The sequence below is a fragment of the Passer domesticus genome, chromosome 14 (genome assembly GCF_036417665.1).
Source record: "Passer domesticus isolate bPasDom1 chromosome 14, bPasDom1.hap1, whole genome shotgun sequence".
Classification (NCBI taxonomy): Eukaryota; Metazoa; Chordata; class Aves; order Passeriformes; family Passeridae; genus Passer; species Passer domesticus.
In genome coordinates this window covers 7,053,453-7,076,790 of record NC_087487.1, presented here as the reverse complement: position 1 = coordinate 7,076,790, position 23,338 = coordinate 7,053,453, and the positions used below count along the sequence as shown (strand labels likewise).

Below are 23,338 nucleotides of genomic sequence, written 5' to 3'. Positions count from 1 at the left end.
TGAATTTATAATCTTCCTCTTAGTGTAAATTGCATTTAATATTTTACAGTCAAAATATATAGTTCAGGTCTTTGAAATGTAGAAACAGTTCAATGACTAGAGTACCTGTTCTGAAATAAAATGCAACTCCCCACTTAAAGACCTAGTTAGAAGGTTTCTCATTCTTACCCTTCTGACATTTAATTTTTCTGCCTCATTTTAGCCCATTCTCTTGTGGGCAACATGGGAATCTGTGTCTTTTTAGTACTTGAATGAACAAACTAGTATTTCTACAAGTTAAAAAACTCCTGTCTGATTTTTACTGATGAGGCTCTTTCAAGTGAAGATGGAACAGGAAAAACACCAGACTGAGATCAGAGATCTTCAAGACCAGCTCTCTGAGATGCATGATGAACTGGATAATGCAAAACACACTGATGAAGGGGAGAAAGAGATTCTGATTGAGGTAAGTTGAGAAGTATCAGAAGGGGGATCAGAAAAATTGCATGAAAAGTGGAGACTAAGATACAGAAATACATGCCTTTGCTTTTCCTCTGCTATTAAACCAAAACAATGTACCATTATTAGGGGTCCTAAGACAGCATGATAGCAACCTTAACCCTAAAAGGAATACAGAGTGTAAGTACCATTGTTTTATGGAGCAGGAGAACAGGTATCTTAATGGTTGACAGACAGGTGAGTTATCCACTCTGATCAGTCAGTTTTAGCAATTAGGAGTTGGGGTCAGAGCAGGGAAGATCAGTTTAAAAAAGATGTATGTATTATCAAAGCCAGATGAGATTCAGCTAAAAAAAATTAAAAGAACTCAACAAAGTAGTCTCTAAATTGTTTACTTTCTGTTGGTGGGACCAGGGACAGAAGGGATGAGACTGGAGAGGAGCAAAAGAGTTACTGTCACCTTGGGATGAAAGAGGAATTGGCTGGTTATACTAATATACTGATGATGAAATAGAGAACACAGCTTATTAAATTTGTTGATAAGGATGTGTAAGAGTATCAGTGCAGAAATGTTAAAGATGTTTGCATGCAAGATCTGCTGAGTAGAATAACTACCTTGTTTTGTATGGGTGAGATTTGATTACTCTTAAATTACTGTCTTAAATCTCAGGCTGTAATTGAAAGCTGAAGAAAAGTAGGGAAATATCACAAATGATGATGATAGTACTGAAAAACATTACCTTTGAAGAAGGACTTCAATCTGAATGGAGAAGTGAGGGAAGAGTCAAAAACACATCTTACAGAATGTTGCTGTAAAGGTGATAGTGATCAATTTTTCTGTATTGTGTGGAGATAGAGTAAGAAATGACAGACTTAGCTCCAGAGATTTAAAGAAAGTGTTAGAAAAAGTTTCTCTTAATACTGTTAATTAAACAGAGGAAGATGATGGCTGGGATGATGATAGGATCCCTTCCATTGTAGGCTTTTCATGGCAGAGTAGGTGATGTGTGTCAGGAGTGGTTTAGATGTCCTCATCCTCCTTCAGTGCAGGGGAAGCCTGCATTCTTTTTGAATGTACAGTTATTCACAGTTGGAGAAATACCAAATTAGAGAATTCTTGAAGCAGTACATTTTTCATTGTTTCTGTTATTCTCTGTTTCTATATGCATCTTTAGTCTTCAGATTCACTGACTCTCCAGTTTCTTCCCACAGATTTGTAGAGGGGAAATAACTTCTAGGGTTACCCTGGTGGGAGGAGGAAGGGGATAAAGACATGGACTTGGTTGGGAAGCACTTGTTTTGTCTTCAGCACTTGAAGAAGCAACTTTATTTATTCTTTCCAGTGGAAAAGAAAGCAAAGAATTATCACTGAGTTTGTTTCTCTTGCAGCTGGGGGAAAATGCTTTATCTTTGTTCTTATCTTCCTCCTTGCTAGTGAAAGCACAATGTAGGAGTGACTCCTGCATTATTTACAGATGGCATAACATACACCATTAAAATATTTTGATAGTTTTGCAGCATCAGATATGTTGACCTATTATGTAAAACATCAGCTATATGTTATACTTCTAATAATATTAGGGTTGAGCAAATTTTCAGCTTACTATAAAAGCTGTAAAAAATATGTCAGTCGTATGAAACCAACTTGTCCTTGGGGAGCTTAATTGCTTTCTTTCTGTGAGACATAAACAGAACATCCACAGGGGCTATTTGACACATAGTGTTTAATTTTGGGCTTTAGGAGCTGATGCAAATGAAGCAGAATCTGCAAGAAGTATTGATAGCAAAAGATCAACAAGAAGAGATTTTGAGAAAGAGAGAGAGAGAGCTCACAGCTTTGAAAGGAGCACTTAAAGAAGAGGTATCCAGCCATGATGCAGAGATGGACAAACTTAAAGAGCAACATGAAAAAGAATTGCTGGATCTGCGACAGAGCCTGGAGAGAGCAACAGAGGTACATTAGTGCTAACAATTACCTCTGTAGGGGAAGATTCTTCCTCTCTCAGATGCTGTATACCAGATGCTTTCAGATTCTCTTATTTTCTTAGCAAAATAGGCAAACATTTAGGCCAGGAGATTCTCGGTTGCTGAGATTTGTTTTATTTCATACACATCTCATGTTTTGATTGTTTGTCACAGCTGAAGCTGTGGTCCTTTCTTCAAGCACTTACTGCATTTGCTTAACTGCAAACTTTGAGGGAGAACAGGTGGGAGTATAGTGCAGAGAACCATTCGCTTGTCCTGGGTTAAAGAGAGTCACCAAAACTTGAGGATGCCCTTGAAGAGCACCAGTGTGCTTTGCCTGTCATACTGTTAAAATATTTTCTAGTTCTCTGCAGTTCTTTGCAGGCCACTGTTCCTACATTCAGCTTCTTGTGTCATATCCTGTTCCCTGGTTGCATTGTTCCACCTTGCCCATTCAAATTCTCAATATCAGTGCAGTGTTTTGTGTTTAATTTTGTGTCCTTTTCATTTATTGAACTTACGCTTGTATATTGAATGGTCAAAGGATTGTGAGCACAAGAAAACAGCAGGGATTTGGATGTTTTGAATCAGACAGGAAGAAAACAGAACTGAAGGAATTGCCTCTTCAGCATCTGCAGGAAGTCTTCGTGAGAGGGAGAATAGGAACTGGTTTCAGTTGTGTGTATTTATTATTGTTTTCCAAAATATGTCCTTTGTTTTTCTTTATAGAGGAATTTTCTTTATAGAGACAGCAGGTAGAAACATATTGCAAGATTTTTTTGGTATGAGGACAATTCTCTTAAAGTTTTGAGCATTCTTTTTACAGTGACAGCTTTTTTCTATATTCCCTCATTTTATTTCTCAAATGTTTGAGAAAATTTCTGCAGGCAAACCATGCTTGCCCAGTATGTCAGAACTGCCAAGTTTTATGCTTAGAAATATCTGTGCTAATTTATGTCTGTTACCTACACTGGTCTTAGGTGGGTTGTAGTTATCCTGCTGGTTGTGACCTAAAACATAACACAGAAAATTAAGGGAAAGTTAAGCTTGAAGCTGGAAAGAAGTTTCCAAAGCTTTATATGCTCTATGAGCATGTGGAAGATGCTGGATAGGTAATGTATTATTGAATTCTGACAAAAGATTATCCTTTTAAAGGTTTGTTTTAAATGTGCAATTTTCTTCAGAGGTTAGAAAATTTTATAAATGCTAGTTTGTTTATGCAGCCTAGGACTTGTACTAGAGGTTATTCAGCTTTGCTTAAATGTGTTGTTTCTCTTTGTTTTACATCATCATGAAGATATTTGACTTGTCTGAGCTGCATGAACTGAATTAGTTTTCTTCTTTGAGAAAAAAGTAGAACATTAAATTATCATTTTTATTACACAGTAATCGTAGTGACAGCTCAACCTCAATGAACCATCTTTTCAAAGTTAGTGCATGGTAATTTACTGTATTTCAATTATGGAGCTGTAATTACGACTGACAAGAAATGAAAGAGTAGTCTGTTTGGCATAACAATAACACAGTCTGGGAAATGGCTCTGTGACTGGGTTGCTGTGGCTTAGAGATATTTATAAATAGCATTTATTTACTTGCATGACATAGTCTATCTAATGGTAAATTTAATAACACGTACAAAAGTGAAATTTATTTGTTTAATGTTGGTCTAAGTACCAGTTCTCGTCCCATTTGAGTTGAAATTTTTGTTTTTACTTGGAGTAAAACTTTTAACATGTTTAATTGGGAGGTGGTGTTTCCTTTTGGTTTCGGGGTTTTTAAAAAATTTTGCTGGTATTTGTACTCAATGATTTCTTGAAGCACAGCATTATCTTTATGCCTGCTGGCTAAGATTTGTCGTTCAGTTTGATATGTCGTTTATCAGGAGAGTATAACCATTCTCTGCAGAAAGTTTCCTGGCTGATCTGCTGTGGTCTTATATATATTGCTAATTGGTTAATAATTAATCTGAAATACCCAGGAGACATAAACAGTTGAAGCTACTTGGCCTGGTAATTAAAAAAAAAAATATATTACTGCCAGCTGGAAAAATTCATACCTGATGGCAGGACACAAGAAACCTACATCTAAGATTAGTGGGAAGGGCCATTGTGTTGTATTTTATGAGCAAAACTGGAGTCTAAATGCTGTAATAGTGGTTTGTCATACAAAAATGTGGCTATGGATGTGTGATACATCATGTTGTGTCAGGACCTCTATGTACAAGAGTTTGTACTCATGTTGCTTCTAAATCATCCAGATTGGTACAGTCAGTAAAGGTGTTTTGTGATATACAGGCTGTTAAGGAAGTTTTAGCATGGAGAAAGGAAGTAGTTTTTATGCCAGTGTTAAATCAACAGAATTTTCATCTGCTGGAGGTGTCAGATAGGCTGGCAAGTCATGTGCAGTGCATTTAGTCTGTGTGAATGCCACATAGATCTGTTTGCACATAATGTTAGAAACATACTCAAGGCTATCTGATGGAAGAACAGAGCAGGGTTGTTTGTCATCATGATTCTGTTCTCATGCTCACTAACATGCTGCTAGTTTGGGGTTTTTTTGTTGGGTTTTTATTGTTGTCGTTGTCTGTTTTCTGTTCTTTTTTAATAGAGAATTTGAAATAAAGTCACAAATATTAAGTTATTCTTTTTCTTTGCTACACTTTACCTTGTTAACTTATTTTGTGTTATGTCTTTTGCTTGTGGTGGTATTGAGATGGCTGTGACTGAAGAGTTTTGTTCTTCCATAACATACCTCAGAGGGATAGTAATTGCCTTTAATTTAATAATAAATTTAAAAATTAATGTCTTTCTGATTAAGAATATATTTCTCCATAACTGCAAGTGCTAGAACAGAGATTAATATGAATTCTACTCCAGTTTTAATGTAATAGAAAAACTTCTATTATTTAATCTGACTCTAAAAAACAACAGTCCAGGATTGTAGTATTTTAACCATGAGTGCTCTGTTACTGTAGATGAAGTGCCACTGTTTCAGTGAAATTTGGAAATAGCTTTTGGAATGTAATGCTGCGGGTAAAAGGTTGTAGCACATTACAGCTAATACTGTTCTAATTCCACTGAAATTGTATCAGCTCAGGAGGGCAGTTCCAAACTTCAAATTTTGTTGCACAGCACTTTAAATTTACATCTGTATTTAGAGAAGCTGGCTGAACAAATGATGTTGTTCAGAAAAAGCTGCAATCATCACGCTAGGAAGAGGCTTATCTAAGCCTGACCTTGACTGATTTATTTGGCATGTCATATGTCTGACCTTGTTCTCAGAATGATAATACAGACACTCAGAGTTTAGAGCTGATTAATTTATCAAGGCATTTAGGAATGCAATGAAGCTGATCGCGTTACCATTAACACATGTGTGTGTTACATATGATTATGTTATAATTAAAGAGAAGAAGGAATTTTACCCGAGCAAATGTAGGAACAGCAATAGACAGTGGTTGCCTTCTGCACATGTTATGAACTAAAATGGTCCTCCTTTAAAATAAGAAAAAAAAGTATAAATCTCTGGTATTATACGTGAGAAGAAGCTCTGGTTTTGTTTTTTTCCCCATCTTGTTAATTTAGGTGAATCTAGCACAAACTGTAAAGACCCTTGAAATGAAAAGTAACTATTGAATTATTTTCTACTTAACCTTATAATATGATGTGTCTTCCTCAAAGCTAATAAAAATCTCCCATGTAGAGCAGAAACTTAAAAACTGGCTTAGCATTCCAAATGATACTGAGATATACTCTGTATGCCTTTTTTGTAGAAATGGCTTGGAATTAGTTGAAATATAAAATGAAACATAACTAAATCTAATATATTCTGAGAACCTGTTTTGGAATAATACTATACAGTGAACAGTGGTTACCCAAGTTACTCTGGGAAAAGTGAAGATGTAAATGTGGAACATTGCAAAACCACTTCGGTACTTTAAGTGATTTAATGTATGTAACTGTAAAATTATATATATATATCTGAAAAAAACCCAGTGCCTTGTTTCACACTGAAGTGAAATCTCAGGGCTATAAGGAATCATGCTAAAAACCCATGGGCTTGATAGCAGTAAAAGAAACAAATTATATAATAAGAATTACTTGGGCATGGAAACATCATATGTGCTCTTATCCATACATCCATAACTCATCTGAATCTGCATCCTGAATGCTGTGTCTGAGGCTGGTATGTTCACCTCAAGCAAGATACACAACAATTGAAAAAGATTTAGAGAAGGTAATCTAGGATTTGAAATGCCACGGTGGGTATTTTCTTTTCTGCCTGCCTGAGGCAGCTTTTGTCATGTTGAAATAACACTTTTTTGTTTCAGCTCTAGAAGCTGGTTAGTAACGGGTCTAAACTATGTACAGAGTCAAATGGTGGAATGAGTGGACCAAGTCAATGTTTCATCTTTCATGACCTAACCCTTCTCCCTCTTTCATTTTCTGCCCTTTTTTACCAGCTTTCTAAAAGCCTGGTGAGATTCTGATTGATTTTCAGTGTGGTACAAACACAGATAGAGTGGGGGAAAGAGAAGGAGGGTACACAGACAGAAGTATGATGGTGGAAGGAAAGCTGGAGACATTCCTTAAATAGGTATTGTTATTGGAAACACCTATTTTAGAACTGTATATGGAAAGTTTGGAAGACAGATTTAATTTGTTTTGCCCAACGTGTCTGTTCTGTGTGTGGAAAGGAAGTTGGTAATAGCATCATGCATGCTTTCAGGACCCATTTAATGAAGTACCAGACAAATTATAGAATATTAGTGTTGTCAACAAGAATATAAAATGCGCCTCTAAAGCACTCTGAATACGTAAGTTGGTGACTGTGTCTTTAAGTTCCACCTCCTCCAGTCCTTCATTTCTGTGCAGTTTACTCCTCCATTTATTTGGTGGATACCTGTGTAGGCTTGGGTGCAGACAGTACCATGAAACTAAACTACAGCTAGTGGGTTTTATGCTGTATGTAGAGTCAAGAAAGCTTCTCAGCAAAATTGTCCTCCAAAGTTCTGTTTGAGTTGGATTGGACCACATCTATAGGATAATAAAAAAATAATCCTGTTTATCTGAAATAGTCATTTAACTATTGTGGACCTTCCTCTGCTAGGACTATTTCAGTAAGTCTGGGTTGGGAAGGGGGGGTTGTTTGTGTGATTTTTCATTTTATTTGTTTCTGGAGCTTTGAGAGCTTGTACAGCCAGTTACTTCTTTAATGCCGTCAGGAGAATCTGTAATCCTTGTTAGCAGAAGCCAGTTCATGTATTCAGGTGATTTTTCTCGTGACAGTGTGTGTTTATTTGTGTATGTATGGGAAGTATTTGACTCTGCCAAACAGGAGGGAGCAATGTGAACAGAGAGTTAGTTAATATTTTACTCCAGTCTATCCGACAACTTCTGACCTTCAAAAGACTGTTAGTATAAGCCAATCTGAGTATGTCATGATACATAGCCAGGGGGATAACATGACATTGATGCAGGTACTGGTTGAGAGGTTAATACTTTCCTGGCCCTGGATTTTATAACTTATATAAATGTTAGGTCATGCCTGTATCGGAAAATTTTGTTTAATATGCTCTGTGTTAAAGAGGGTTGCATTCTCACTCTTCAAATGTAGGTATTTAAATCTTTCATTACACCTCATAAATGAAAACCTAAATGGTTTTGGAAGTAATATTAAAGACATGGTACCATTTCAAGCAGTGAAAATGACCTTTTAAGAAAACAAACCTTTTCTCTAAGCTGTCACCAGTGAATTTTTAACGAGTTATAGAGTGGCTCTAGCTGGAATGAAATGAGAGACCAGTCTGACTTGCTTGTTAATTTGTGCACTTGCTTACTGAATAATCTCTCAAAGTACATCAGAGAATTTAAGCTGGTTGCAGTGTACCTTGCAAAGAGAGGGGAAAAAAAATCACTGACCCTTTTAATAGGTAACTAATAATAGTTAACTTTCAAAGGCATAGCCATGTGTTAAAGTTGGCTAGGCCTCAGTTTGAGATGATGGGAAGAATTAATATAATCAGTGTCAGGTAGAAAAACAGTAAGTGCAGCTATTTAGTCTTTTTTTTTTTTTCAAGTTTTGTTGGTTTTGTTCTTACCTTTTTTTGGAGAGTAGGTAGGATGGATTGGGTGGGTTGGTAGCCTAACACTCAATTTGTAAGGAATTTTGGTACTCCTTTGTAGAGATACAAGATTTAATTATCCATGCTATCCTAGGGTTACTCTATTACTCATCCCAAGGCTTCCAGCTGCTTTAACAAATAGTGTCTGGGGTTAGAAGAATTGCCTAAAGGTGAACAGTGGGTAAAAATGCTGGAACTACAAGCAGAGGTACAAGCAGAAATAAAGACCTGTTATTTGCATTCATGAACTTTGAAAACTAGATGACTGTAGCTGAATAATACTGATTTCAGAAGCTCCCTTTACAGAAGTGCTAATAATGATTACAGTTAAAGAGTTGTCCCTATATGGAATACTCACTATTTGTGTTTTTCTTCCTTGGTGTCAGTCTTTGGGTGTAGAATGGTTTGGGGATTTTTTCTTTCTTTGGAAATCAACTGCATGTTACCTATGGAAATCAGTGTCTAGTTTTATTTAAAATATTTTGTTTGTATACAAAAAGAAGAGGAAAAGACAATAGAAAGACATTTGAAATCTCCATCACTGCTACCCCCTCTGGATCATCTGAGGGAGCTGGGTAGATATGAATCCCTGAAGCCGCATGAAACTTCTTACGTGTAGTTCAAGAAGTTAAGCTAGTCCAGCATCAACCTAAAAAGATGAGTCCATGAGTCTTCAGAGCTGGTTTCAACAGCCAGTATCTTGATACCTGAAGTGTTCTACACCAGGAATCGAATGAAGTGAGCAGCAACACCATTTCCCTTTTTCAGAAGATTTTGCAAGATTGTCCTGTCATTTATTTAGATTGCACAATTATGAATACAAAAAAAAAAAATTGAAAATCTGTTACTTTCATTTAAAAGCTCCAGTTTGTGCCCCAGCTCATTTTGAATGGAGATTTATTCCTCAAATATGGCTGTTAAAGAACAAACAGTTAGTTGGTTGAAACAGTTTTCACAGAATAACAGAATCAATTAGGTTGGAAAAGGCCTCTGACATGGAGTCCACCCTATGGCTGAACACCACAATGTCAGCAGGACCGTGGCACCAAGTGACACATCCAGTCTTTGCTTAACCACCTACAGGGACAGTGGCTCCACCACCTCCCTGGGCAGCCCCTTCCAGTGTCTAATCATGATGGCTGAGAAGAAATTATTTCTGAAGTCAAACCTAAACCTGCCCTGGTGCAGCTTGAGGCCACGTCCTGCCGTCCTGTCGCTGTTCCCTGGGAGAAGGGACCGACCCCCACCCGGCTGCACCCTCCTGGCCGGGAGTTGGAGTGATAAGGTCACTCCTGAGCCTTCTTCTCTGCAGGCTGAGCCCCCAGCTCCTGAGCCATTCCTCATCAGACTCATAGTCCAGATCCTTCCCCAGCTCTGGGCCCTTCTTTGGACCTGCTCCAGCCCCTCAGTGTCCTTCCTGGACTGGGCAACCCAGACATGCAGTTCCTGATACTCGGTTGAACTGGATTCTGAAAAGAAATGTAAAGGCTTTTAGAAAAATTTGCTGACTGGCTGATCAACATTGGATTTAGCCAGAATGTAATGATTCTAATACATGGCAATGAGATACTTCCACACGCTTTAAGTCTTCCTTTATTTTGTGAAAGGACTCTGAGGATACCATAGTGTGTAGTCACTGCCAAAGGGGAGTTTCACCAGCTGAAGTCAGCCAAAACTATTTTTTAATGATCAGTTACACAACTTCTCTCATGTCTTTGCCAATGCTGAGGGTGTGGTAAAAAAAAAAAAAAAAGAAGGTGTGGAGCCACAGAATATTTTCTGCATTCCTATCCAAAAGTAATTTTTTTTGTATTCAGGTTTAAACGAAATGTTTCATTTACATCTCCAGGACCTTGATGGGTGTTTTGTCCAGTGTCTTTGGGTTTACAGAATAATCAGTGGTGGGAAAGATTTTGATGCCTTTTATACTATCTGTTCACTCCTTGCAACACAGTTCAGAGTAGAATGCTGTATAAATATATTTACTTGCTAAGGTTTCTGCAACATAGGAGTTGGAACAATATTTATTGCTTTATTTTAACTTGTAAGTTAAAATGACTAAATTTAATATGTTTAAAAATACTTCTGGATACATATATAAGTATATACAAGGACACAAACCCAAGCTTTATTAGATTAATTTATTGTTAGGCAAAACACTGAAAGGAGCAGGATGAAAGGTGAGGGAAATGTGTTTTACTGCTGATGTTCCCTTCTGTGTTCCATAGGCCTAGAGCTGAAAACCAAATGCCACATGCATATAAATTCCAGCAGCTGGGACTGTGTGGCTCAGATAAGCAGACCCATGCTAGGTAAAACTTTATAGATCAGGTGTACGTGCCAAATCAAACAGTACACACACATATATATGTATGTAAATATATGTGTGCTCACTTTCTTTTCATCTGCTGGGACTTAAGTGGAGCTTGCACGTACTGTTAAAAATCTTCTGGAGAAAGAATTATTGACATTTTTTCACAGACTTTTAATTCCTTTTCTCAACATTCCGTTTCCCTGCCATCTTCTATGTAATGTTATTCCCTGTATTAAATACAGGAAAGTAAGAGGTAGTGATATTGGTGTTGAGAGGATCCTTTAATTTTGCATGTCTGAACTAAAGTACCTAGGTTAACATTGTTAGTATGAACTCCTTGATGTATTCAGGTACAATTTTTGCTGATTTTAATTGCAACTGTGCAATTCTATGCAACTCAAATCTATGGAAACCAAACCCCAGTGTCCCAAACACCAGGGAAGTTAAGGAGCATGTAGTTATTGATCCTCTGGAAAGATTTGGCTGAGTGACTTGCCTCAGGAGGTCTTTGGCAGAGAAAACAAGAGACTCCAGATTCTCTAGGGCTGGTTTTGGGTACCTTAGCTGTGAAACTGTCCTTTCTCTTTATTGCCTCACTGATTTCTGCTGTAAACTTTTAACATCTCAAGCTAATTGACTAATCCTTTAAGCTTTAGTATTGAAATGTATGAGAACTATTAAAAAGTCAGTGGTTATTGAACACCATGGATTATATTCTGCCATGTATGATCTATTTTTGTGGTCAGAAATTGATTTTTTTTAGTGCATCTTTCTTTAGGATTTGATAACTTGTTTTATTTGGTTTAAGTCCACTGCTGGACTAATAAGTAAAGTTACTGCATGTGTACTGTGGCACAATGACAACATCAAAATGCAGAAGCTTATCTTCAGTCAGTCACAGAGGACTTTGTATTGTGGGAACCTCTGTACAACTGTGTTTTCTTTCTTGTAGACAAGCTTCTTTTTCTTTATTCTCAGCTTTTTACGGAAATTTGCAACCCATTTCCAGCTCCTTTTCCCTAATCTCTGTAGCTTAATGTTGCTGATAAGGTTTACATAGTCTTAATCAGGAGTTTAAACATAATCAAATTTGAGAAAGTATAATAAAATAAGGTGATATGAGTGTGGTTAAGAAGTCTTTGAATGATGTGGTTATTAAGAGAAAAGTATTGTTCCTTCAGAGATTGAGGAGATGAATATCTGAATGTAAAACAGTACAAATGTAGGGACTAGAAGGCACTGAATGCCCTGCAAGACAGAGCAAGGACAGGCAGATTGAACGGAAAGACAAAACAAATGCAAGTAAATAAGCATAATAAGCAAAACGCTATAGGGTATTTACTTACATAAATATAATTCTGTAATACAATACAGTAAATAGTAACAATAAGAAGTTGGTTTACTAAAACATGCTGCCACAACTAGTAAGCGGGACTAAAAAGAAATAAACATTTTCTGTATCATAGGGAAGAATCTGCAAAATTGAGATTCACATATGTTAATTTTAAGATCCAAAAGAGCCCACTTCAATTTTTAATAAAATTGGGGCCCCCCCCTCCCGTTTTTTGAGGGGCTTGATATTTTGCAGAGGTGTTTTTTTTGTTGTTTTTTTGGTTTTTTTTTTCTTCTTTGTATGGCAAATATGTCTGAATATACAGTATTTCATTCCAGGTTTTGTTGACAAGAATCTTGTTTAACCAGTTTTGTCTGTTTTGTGCTCTGTATGTTTATGTGCATAATCTCCTTTAAACTTTCTGAAGAGACTGATCCACAGTTCTTTGAACTGAAGTTCTTATATTAACAATGTCGGTTAATGTTTTATATTCAACTTAAATCATTACTTTATGACCTTCACCTAGTTCTGTTACCATGGGTTAAATTATATAAACTTAGTTAAAATAATTGCCAAAACTTTTCCAACATCCCCAAATAAATAAATAAATGTAAAGGATTTATGAATGGGCACCAACAGGAGTCATTAATTGATGTCGTGTCATTAAGCCTTGAGGACCATTAGTTAACTCACACTATTTATATGCAGCAAAGTCACATGTGGACTGAGGGAGATGGATCCACAGCACAATCTCTCCCTGTCTGGCTTTTTCCTCGTTTGTACTTACTACCCCTTCAGTGTTCATTTTTCCTTCTTCTTTAGTCTTCATCACTCTAACTCACTAGCTGAATGCTTTTGCAAACAGCCTTCAACTCCTTGTTTTGAATGTCAGCCAGTCCCTGAATTTTCAGCGGAAACATGCATCCCTGCTCATGCAGGCAGAGCCCAGAGATTACCCCTGGCTGTTGGTAAATACTGTAGGACAGTATAACTGTCCTTGGTGTTGCCACATTCAGTTTTAGCCTATGAAGCACAGCAATATCCAGACTTTATCACCATACCTAGTAATTTCATTGTCATTTCAATGCAGTGATTTTCATATCTTTTACTTCTATGTTTTGTTAGGGAAATCCTTTACAGAGTATAGTGAGCCATCCCTAATGGCAGTGTTGAGTTGTACCTGTGGTCTGTACATGGTGATGTGCCTGCTGGCTGTGTGGGACTGCAGGAGCACACTGCCTGTGTGCAGGGGCTCACTGGCAAAGGACACACAATCCCCTTGTGCGTCAGCAGTGGCCCTGTATGGTTTGACAGCTGCTGGCCTGAACCTTATGTAAGTGTTCAATATATGGACAGGGATCTCTGTCCACCAGGTTCTCTCCTAATGGTGTTGCTACAAGGTCTGTCAGAACTGCATTTCAGTGCTTGGATGCTTTGTGTATGCTCTGCAGTGATCCCTGGGCTTTTTGCTGTCATGTTCACGTGTCTTCCCCAGAGCAGGCCTGGAGGGGAGGTAGAAGGTGATGTGGGGTGTCAGAGGGGGCTAACAATGGAGAATACAAGGAAAGACCTGTGGAGACTTTTGATACCTTAACTTTCTGTGGTAATATGCTATAGGATATGGCATATATTGCCAAAAGCTTATAATCCAGAAACTTCATTTGTGCCAGTGAAGAAGCTCTGCATGCAGTTCTTAGTGCTCTAGGGAAAAATGAGTATAAACTTTTTACTGTATAAATCCACTGTGTAATTCAACTCTTGGAGAAATGATGCTATGTGTGCTTTTTCTTATACAAGAAACATCTAAACTGTATTTGTATAGCTTGACTTTGTTTAAACTTCGCTATCAAATTGAAGATACTTTTGGATTGTTTTGTCTAGTATCCTCCTGAACAACATCCTTGGGGTGATCTTTCATGATTTATGTGTGTAGTACAGTTGTGTAAAGTAAGCTGATAAGATAGATACTCCTGTGTTTCTTTCCAGTCTTGTCTGAAACAACTTGAAAAGATGTTGAAACAAGGTGAACAGTGAAACCACTTTGTAAAAAAAAAATTCCTTGTATTCTCCCCAGTTTATAAGTAAGAAAAGTGTTCACTCTCCAACTACAATACAGTGCAGCTCTCCATATATACCAAGAGAGTTTTCTACCATCTTTTAAAAGTATGTGTGTGTGACAGAAAGGAATTTTGTCCTTAACATGTTAGAGAATTTGCTTTGGCAGGTGTAACCTTTGTAATGATGCCAAGGTCATTAGAGACTTATGAAGATCTGCTGGCTAAGTGCTGGTCACTCAATCAGCTGGAACTTCAGCAAGGTTTTATTTATATATCCAGTTTATTTCCAAAATTTTAAATTAGGTTAATAAAGACAATACTTGCAACTTGCTCTTTACGCTTCTCTACATTTTACATGTATTTATCTAACTTATATTGAAAAAGGAGAGCAAATAATAGTTCAGTTTAATGGTAGTGTCTGTATCCTGAGATACATACTACAATAAGCAGACTGGAGCAGATCTCTAGATACGATGGCATCACTGTAATCTGAATTTAATTTTGAACCTCTTAAGTTAATGTATATAGACAGGTATTACTTCTGTGGTTTTTTATGTATATGGATATCTGGGGGGGGTTGTTGGGTTGTTTGCTTTTGTGCATGTGTGGATCCACTTTTAGGTAAATACTGCTTCCTGTGTTGGGAAAGTGGAGCAAACCATGGTTGATGTAGTGGAATCTCCAGGTCTGAGTGGGTCTACTGCAGTCCTCTCTTACTGTGCAGCCCCATGTAGGCAGTTGGATGAAAAAGAACAGACAAATCAACATTCCTTTCCCTGAACTCCCCAGCATGCCTCAGCTGCTTTCACTCAGCTCCAGAAAGGAGAAATTAGACTAAAAGGAGCCACTGGTGGAGTACTTGCTAATTAGTAAAACTTTGCTGCTTGCAGAAAGAAAAAAATTAAAGGAATATATAAATACTATTGAAATTCTAGTACATGAAAACTTAAAGCATTGACAGAGATTTATTTCAGAGCTTTTAACTAGTCGTGTATTAGAAGAACAAGTATTTTCAGGATTTTCAAAAGACCAGAACTTGTCAGCCTGCTTATGCTGCCAGTTTTTGTATAATAAGTTCATTGACCCTGTAGACAGTCTGAGTGTTTTCTGAGTTACTGCTTTATCTAATTTGCATGATTTTAAAGCTGCTGCTTGCTAGAAAACAGTCTAGTGAGGGCACTCTTTGTAAACACCCTTTTATATAACTTTGCTTATTCCTTTTGGGTAAGGAGAGGGGAAGATCAGGAACGACAATCAAAAATAGTGTAAATGAAAAGTGATTTACATGCTTTCATACAATATTTCACAAAATAGTTTCTGAGTAGTTTGCTAGGATTTCTTTCGTTTTCACCCAGATAAACACAATTTCACATGCAAAAAATGTTGTGCTTCAGTAATGAATGTGTAATTACTTATTGTTACCAGATAGTGTAGAGGCCAACAGTATAAATGGATTTGAGAAGGATTAGAGAAATTAATGGATGATACATTCATGGAAGAAAACCAGTGAGAGCTGGGAGTGTACAATGATGAATGGCTCGCCTCATAGTTGTTCTTCCTCTTTTTGCCTGTAAGCATCAGCCATAGCCATGAGAGAGAATCCTGGTCTAGACTGATTCCTGTGTTTGTTCTGATGTTCTTGCTGTTGTTTGAGGTCTTGGTTTAGAAGACAGTGGGGCTTCACTTGGGAACCAGATCTTTGTACAGAGTATTGTTTTGTATCAGCCCCTGAATGCCCAGAAACAAGAATCATCCATTATGTCCTGGCTTCTTTTATGTTCTTTGGAGGGGACTCTGAATGAGAAGTCAGTGAAGAGCAAAGATGAAATCCTTCCTGCTCTTTACAGAATTAAATGTTTATGAGTCCATACTTGGCCTGTGTTACAAGAGTATAGATAGTATAACAATATGGACAGATACTTCCACTCATGGTTTCCACAGTAAATGGCAGGGTGTTTTAGAGGGTAAATGGTAAGGTGATGATTAGCTCTGAAAAGTAACATGCTGCAGCCAGCTGCACTGCAAAAAAAAGTCAAAAATCCAGTGCCTCAAGTTGTGATGCATTGTTCATTATTGTAATTTGTTTTTGTGCTATGTATTGATTTGAGTTTCTGAAAAAAAAAAAGTGTATGTTTTTGAATACAAGTTGAACTCAGTATTCAATACAAGTTGAACCACCACTGTTTATTTAGTGTAAAAATCTCGTTATGTTATCTGTCATTTACTCTGCAGCCCCACCAGTAGCTGTGTGGATGTAGTGTGTTGCATGTTAGTGCTTGGAATCATCAGTGGGGTGAGGCTGCCGAAATTTTGTGTTGCTGTGGAACACGCTTTTCATAAATATGTTCTTCTTTAAAAGGCCATACGGCTTTTTCTATCTGTTAATTTTTTTTTTTTTTTTTTTACTTGGAATTACCTAACAATGGAATTTGGTAATGAAATATTTTAGGGCAAAAAAGAGGAAGATGTTAAGGTGAAAATATGAGATAACAAGCATGAGACTGTTCAGGTGTCATGTATTTATCTGTTCCTATGCCCAAGGAGAAAAAATGCTAAATATTAAAGTCTCTGTTGATAATTTAATGTTATATCCTAGCTGTATTTGCTTATGGATCTCCTGTTGGAAAACAGCATAAATTCTTTTTTTTTTAAACATGCCATAATTTGTTTTCACTAGAGTGCTGCTGTCCTTGCAAGTGAAAAAAATGCTGCACAAGAGGAGCGAAACAGTGTAGAAAATCAAGTCAAAGAGTTGATTGAGGAAAATAAACAATTGAAGAGAACACTTACTGAGCTAGAGAGGAAAATTGAGGAGCTGCACAAACAAATTGATAATATGAAAGGAGAAGAAAATTCAGTGAAGGAAAAATTAAAGACATATGAGGTAAGTTAAGCAAACAAGCCCCTTGAGTAGTCTTCCTCTTTGCAATGTGTTCATTGTACAATAAAAAATGACCAAGGGGAGGATGGACAATGCCACAGGAAAGGGTAAGGAAACCGGGTTGTCAAGGAGCAGATGCAGTTTGCTGACATGTGTAGGAAAGATTTTCCCATCAAAAACCAGAGTAAAACCAAGTCACACCTTGGGACTGGGGAAATCAGTAACAGGCCAGAGTGAAAAGACTTCACAGCCTTTACTTGTCAGATTAAAGGCCTGGCCACTGTTTCTGAATGTTTCAAATTGCATCATTGCAGGAAGAGAAGCAACAATTAGAAGAAGCTTTGAAACATGCTGAGAAGGAGGGAAAAGAATTGTTAGTGTTAAAAGCTGCTTTGGAAAGCCAGCTGGAAGATATGCAGGTAAGGACAAGAAGAATTTGGATAATTTAAATTTTAAATTTTCTGTTAACCTGAGTCACTACTGCTTTCGTACAGTTACATCTCATTATTTTTGAAGTACACTCCATTGTAAAGTTTAGACCTCACTTCAGTGTTCAAATGTGGAATGAAACCATCGCATCATCAAATTAAAATAGTTTCCTTAATGAAGTTTTTTTTTTCCCTATTTCCATGGATCTAGCAAAATTTCGGGGATATGAATTGCCAAATTAGTAAACTGCCTAAGGTTTCACAAATCTATTATTTTCAATGATCTCATTCAATTCAACTCATGAAGGTATTTACATGTAAAAAAAAAAAAAAGCTGTACTTGAATATAAACAAAAATATTGTTAATGGACAAATATCAGGACATTGCTTCTCTATTTTTATGAGCCTTATTTGCAAATGTTGTATGGAACTGGAATATTTAATCACAAAACCAGAGACATTTAACATGTATCACTAGGATTTGCAGACTCTTAAATTCTGAATGAAGTCCTCTTTCCACTTAGCTCCTCAGTCCACCTGGTGTCCAGGAAAGGTTATGCTTTCTCTCAGATCAGGCCAGAAATTAAACGTGTGAGGAATGCATCTACTTCAAAGCAGTGGAAAGAGGTGTTGGCAGTGTTGTGTATGAGTCAAGATTGGGTGATGCAGATGACATGAAAGTTCAGATCTATTTATAAATGAGGGGAATGTGTATAAGTGTTGAAACTGTTCTTATTTGCCTCATATTTTGTGTCTACAAAAGCTACAAACCTAATTTTTCTTCTGTGATTCACTTTTACATGAACCAAAGGGTTGATTTCAACATTATCAGTTTAGAATTCTCTTCGTTTTGCTTGTAGAAGCTAAAGTTTCAATTCAAGTCAGTCTCAAAGGTGAGGTACATGTAAATTGCTAGTGCCACATTTTAAACTGAATGAATGTTTTCCCCTGTTATCTTCAACATAAAATTTGCATCTCTGTTTTGAAAACCTGAAAATTAAACTTGTCTCTAAGTGAATAAAAAGCCAAGGAAATACTGTGTTAACCAGCATGTTCTCATGATTCAGTTAATTATGGTAAAAAGAAAAAATAACAACAGCAAGAAAATACTTCTATGTCTTTAAAATTTAATGTGCTTCAAGAATATAAGGTTTGAACAATATGGGTGAGTTTTGTTTCCACAAAATTATGTTTTTAAGCTGTTGTTTCTTGTAACTTCATGAATAAGTGTTTCCTCTGAGACTTTTGGTCAGGCTTGGTTTTTGGTTGTCTTAATTTTTTTTTTATTTTAAACCTGTTTACCTGCTCTCCCTCACTGTTTCTCTTTGTTTGCTTGTCTGTATCACTGATAGTCTGCACAATCACTGCAGGGGTGTATTGCCCATCACTGGCTTACATTTAGCACACTCCCCTAAGAACTCCCTTCTGTCACAGTCTGACTTGACCTTGCTGTGTAACATGGATCAATGCACCATACACATCTCCTGCATCTTGATTAGCTTTGGGTCAAGATACTTGAAAAGTGTGTTATTTTTTTTCTGTTTATGCATCCTTCAGGGCATCATGCCAAATAAGCTGCCTCCAAGCAGGGTCTCCAAATGAAAGAATGCTAGGGAAGGTGACAGGAGAGTCTGTCTTGACATTTTATTCACAACTTATGTCTAAATTCTGGCACAGTAAATTGAGTCCTCTTTCTGATCTACACTCTTGTCCACCGGATATGAGCACTAACAGAGCTCAGGATGTAATCAGTGGGCCTTTTGTTTAGAACAATTCAGCCTTTCTGTCTTTAGAGTTGTTCTAATGAATAATGTTGTGCAGTAGGTTGATTTGGCCTTGTGTTACCATTGGCAATTTAGACGACAAACTCTGGCACTGTAATAATGTGTATCCCAGTGGAAATGTAATTCCTGACTGGCCCATCTTGCTTTTTTACATAACACAAATTACTTGTAATGGTGGTCTAGTATAAGAAAGACAATGACAATACCAATAGAACTGTAACAGTTACTGGAAACAGCCATGTCTATTTCTCCTCCATTCTGGATTTCTAGTCAGAAAAGTTAAAGCTGGTATGCACTTAATTGTAATAGACAGTTTGCATTAGTGCTTTCATCTAAAATCATCCTCTATGTTTAAATTTTGTTCATGAATGCACAAGTGAGGAGTATTTTTGTAGCATTTTGTGTTGTGTTCTTTCCACTGTTACAGGGTAGCCACCTCTGTGTAGGGCAGTGTTTCAGGAAATTAAATACATCTCAATATTTTTGTACCATTGAGACGGGAAATGACCTAATTATTATGCCCTTTAACCATAGCATATACGGTACTGTGATATCTTAAAACCTAATAATTATACCAATATTATGGATGGCAGCATCAAGTAATCTGTGCTTTTTAAATGAAACAATCAGAACATGGGATCCTTTCAATGGGTGGAAAAACAGGAAGTTTCTTTTCATTGTGGTAGATAATGGTAGGCATCTAGAATTAGCAATGCAGAGCATTTTAAGTTGAAATACATTCTTAATTTTCAGTTATCAGCTGAGATGAATTACTGATTTTGTAAAGAGAACATTCAACTAGTATTGTTTGGAAAAAAATAGAGAAATATCAGAATAATCTTTTAGATCAGTGTGAAAACAAATTACTCCTTTTCATTTCCCCCATTTTGTTCTCTTTTCATATAATAACACTTTAACTTCTTCACAAAGTAATTAATTGCCACTAAAGATTGGCTTTAAATTGGCAACTGACAGGCTGTTTGCCTGACTTGCAGTTACACTGTGACAGGCCATCCAATTCCACTGAAAAGTGCTCAAGGATTTTTGTACATGGAGGGCATTCAAATTAGAGATTATACTTAAATTGACCATTGAAGCTGTCCTGTAGGACATCTAGATTTCAAATACTGAAATTCAGTATAGTGTACTGAGCGGGCAGACACTGAGGAAACTGCAGCATTTGGATGGCTGGTAGCAACATTCCCATTGTATTGTGGTTTTAATACTTGAGTTAAGAAAAGAGGTATAAATGGACATGCAGTTATTTGTAGCATGACATAGCAGTGTTTGTCCTATACTAGCTAGCAAACTGTAAAACCTGAAATTTGTCTTAATTTTACAGCAGCTGCTGGTATTACTGTAATAAGTAACATACCCTTAAGGCATTAGAAGAGATGGGCTACACTTCATTACATGTACTTTTTAATCTCCTGCAGGAGAAGATCCGTTGCATTTCCCAGGAACGACAGCAGTTAAGTCAGCAATTAAAAGATGAAACTCAGCAGAAGGAACAGTTAAAGCAGATAAAGAATGAAATGGAGAATGAACGATTGCAACTGAGTGAGACTGTTGAGAAGTTACAGGAGGAGGTATGAGTTCATGCCCAAGAGGCTGCAGGGATCTGAATATTTAACAGATAGAAGTAAATGAACTGACAAATTATAAAGAATTATGTATTTTTAAACATGTAAAAGAAAGTAAAGTGAAAACTTCAGCATTAATTTCTTAGTATTAGTTTCTTTAAACTAGAGGCTCTTTTTAAAAGTTTTCAGGGTCGGAACAATGATTGGAACAGCAATATTACAAAATGGCATTGTAAACCAGTTCTGTACAAACCAGATCCCAGATCTGAGTTCAGTTCTCATGTACAGTACAGTAATATTTCAGAGTTTTACACCTGATTCTCAAAATTTCTGCATCAGATTTATCTGCCATTTGTGTGTAAAGTGTACAGCTAAAATTGACATACTGAAGTGTGACTGTGCAGTTCATTGTGTCACTCAGCTGGAAGAACTGCTGACAGTCCAAAAAAGGAGAATAGTCTTGCCACACATGCTATTAGAAATTAACTTTACTGTTTTGTGTTTTCCCACTTCCGCATAGAAATTAATTCATTTGGGAATGTTTGATAAATTTTCTGTTTGAAAATACTGCGCTGAATACTGAAGCTGGAGGAAAAAAACCTTTTGTTGTATTAAGCACAACAAAACCTTTTGTATATGTACTTTTTGCCCAGATGTCTGAAATGGTGGAGATCTCAAGAACATCAACTCTGGAACTTCAGAGCCAGCTTGATGAATACAAGGAGAAAAATCGCAGGGAATTTGTAGATCTGCAGAGGCAATTAAAGGAGAAAAACATTGAGGTAGAAAAATCACGCTTGATGAACATAAGAATGCAAGATGAGGTAATTACTCATAAGTTCAGTGAGAAATTCTCAACTTTGACCTAGAATTCAATGCAGGTAGTTTTCAAGATAATGAATGTTTGCTGTCATGCTTTTGTGTACTCTCATGTACATCATGAGAGGCTGATCTCAGCATTTTTTTGATTTTGGTTTTCCATGGTGGTGATCAGCATGTTATTTCTGCTGGGGAAATGGGGGTTCCTGTTTAGGACAGATAAATGCAGTTTGTCAAATGAATGCACCTTAAGTGAAATGACAAGGATTCCATTGATGATCTGCTGCTCTTTAACGCCTGCTACCGAAGGAACTGAGAATTCAGAAATCTTTTTGATTAGGGAAAGAAGTCACCAGTTACTTAGGAAAAACAAACAACCATACAAACATACATTCTCCTCTTCTTTCATATGAGCCATGTTGGAGCTTTAAATCACAGTGGGTTCTGTGCAACCAAGAATTAACCAGTCTTGAGTGTCTGCCTCATAGTATATAAATTTTTCCATAAAGACAATCCAGTCTTTTAAAAATCTGCATATACCTGTTCTCCAGTTGGAAAAATTCTGAGAATACATTGGTCACAGATGTTTTCTCTGTATGGAATATTTTTGTAGTAGGATTTTTCTAGTTTAGAACTCTTATATTGCCCTCTCCCCTTAGAAAACTCGTTTTAAATTAAATTTAAAAGAACAACAATAGAAGAAAGAGTAGTTTCTATATATTGTTGTGTCTTCCTTCTATATTTATTCCATTCAGGGATGGAGAGCCTCTGTATAGGAATGAAGACTCATGATGAAAAATGAAAGATAAAACAGTGATTTTGAGAACATAGCTCTTGAGTTGAATGAAATTGTATGTAGATACCTGCACTAATATATACATCAAATATGTAAATGTATATTTACACAGTGTAAGCACACTGTGTTTGCAGTTATCTCATTATAGGTCATAATCCAAGTTTATTTTCTTGGTGCCATCTGGTGGATAAAACAAAAATTACTGTGAAAAGCCAGTAACTCAGTGGAATTCCTGTCATGCTTCCAGATCTGTGTGTTTGCAGTGAGTCCCCTTTGCTGCCATCCCTTGTTTATAGCATGTACAGTCTTAGTGAATTCCCTTGATCTTATTGCTTCAGATGCGTCTGATGGAAGAAAACCTGAAGGACCACCAGAGAGCCCAGGATGAGGCAATAACAAAAACTCAGTTACTGGAACAGACTGTGAAAAGCTTGGAGTATGAACTGGAAGCCAAAAACCACTTAAAAGATGATCGGGCAAGACAAATCAAACTAATGGAGGTAAAAGACATTCTTAAGGGTTTGTTTCTTTTCTGAAGAGATGAACATAATTTTGTTTCACTTGGATTCTGCTTGGAAGGAATCAACGTAGCTTCATGTTTTTGAAAATCCTTGTAGTACTACTGCAGGAATTAATGTGGTATATTTTAAAGGTAATTTGTTAGCATATCTATTGTAACATGATATGTTCTAAATTAGAATTTTCTCTCATACTTTTAATTAACTTATTTTTAATTAATTTTATCTAGCGCTTATGATGCAGATTTGCATGATTTTCATTTCTAGGCCCATCATTCAACTTCAAAAGTATTTAGAA

General features: G+C 36.7%; 1 protein-coding gene across 6 annotated transcripts in view; it reads left to right on the top strand.

Moving 5' to 3' along the window:
- The window catches only part of CGNL1 (cingulin like 1), a 56,521-nt gene that overhangs the window by 18,998 nt on the left and 14,185 nt on the right, over positions 1–23,338 (top strand). For all 6 annotated transcript variants that reach the window (XR_010347661.1, XM_064389186.1, XM_064389187.1 and 3 more), the window contains 7 exons: positions 310–445; positions 2,180–2,392; positions 16,909–17,115; positions 17,427–17,531; positions 20,761–20,913; positions 21,561–21,731; positions 22,861–23,022. Coding sequence is in view for 5 of the 6 variants with exons in the window: in XM_064389186.1 (XP_064245256.1) it covers positions 310–445; positions 2,180–2,392; positions 16,909–17,115; positions 17,427–17,531; positions 20,761–20,913; positions 21,561–21,731; positions 22,861–23,022 (1,147 nt within the window). In the remaining variant the exon portion in view is untranslated. The remainder of the gene's footprint in view (positions 1–309; positions 446–2,179; positions 2,393–16,908; positions 17,116–17,426; positions 17,532–20,760; positions 20,914–21,560; positions 21,732–22,860; positions 23,023–23,338) is intronic.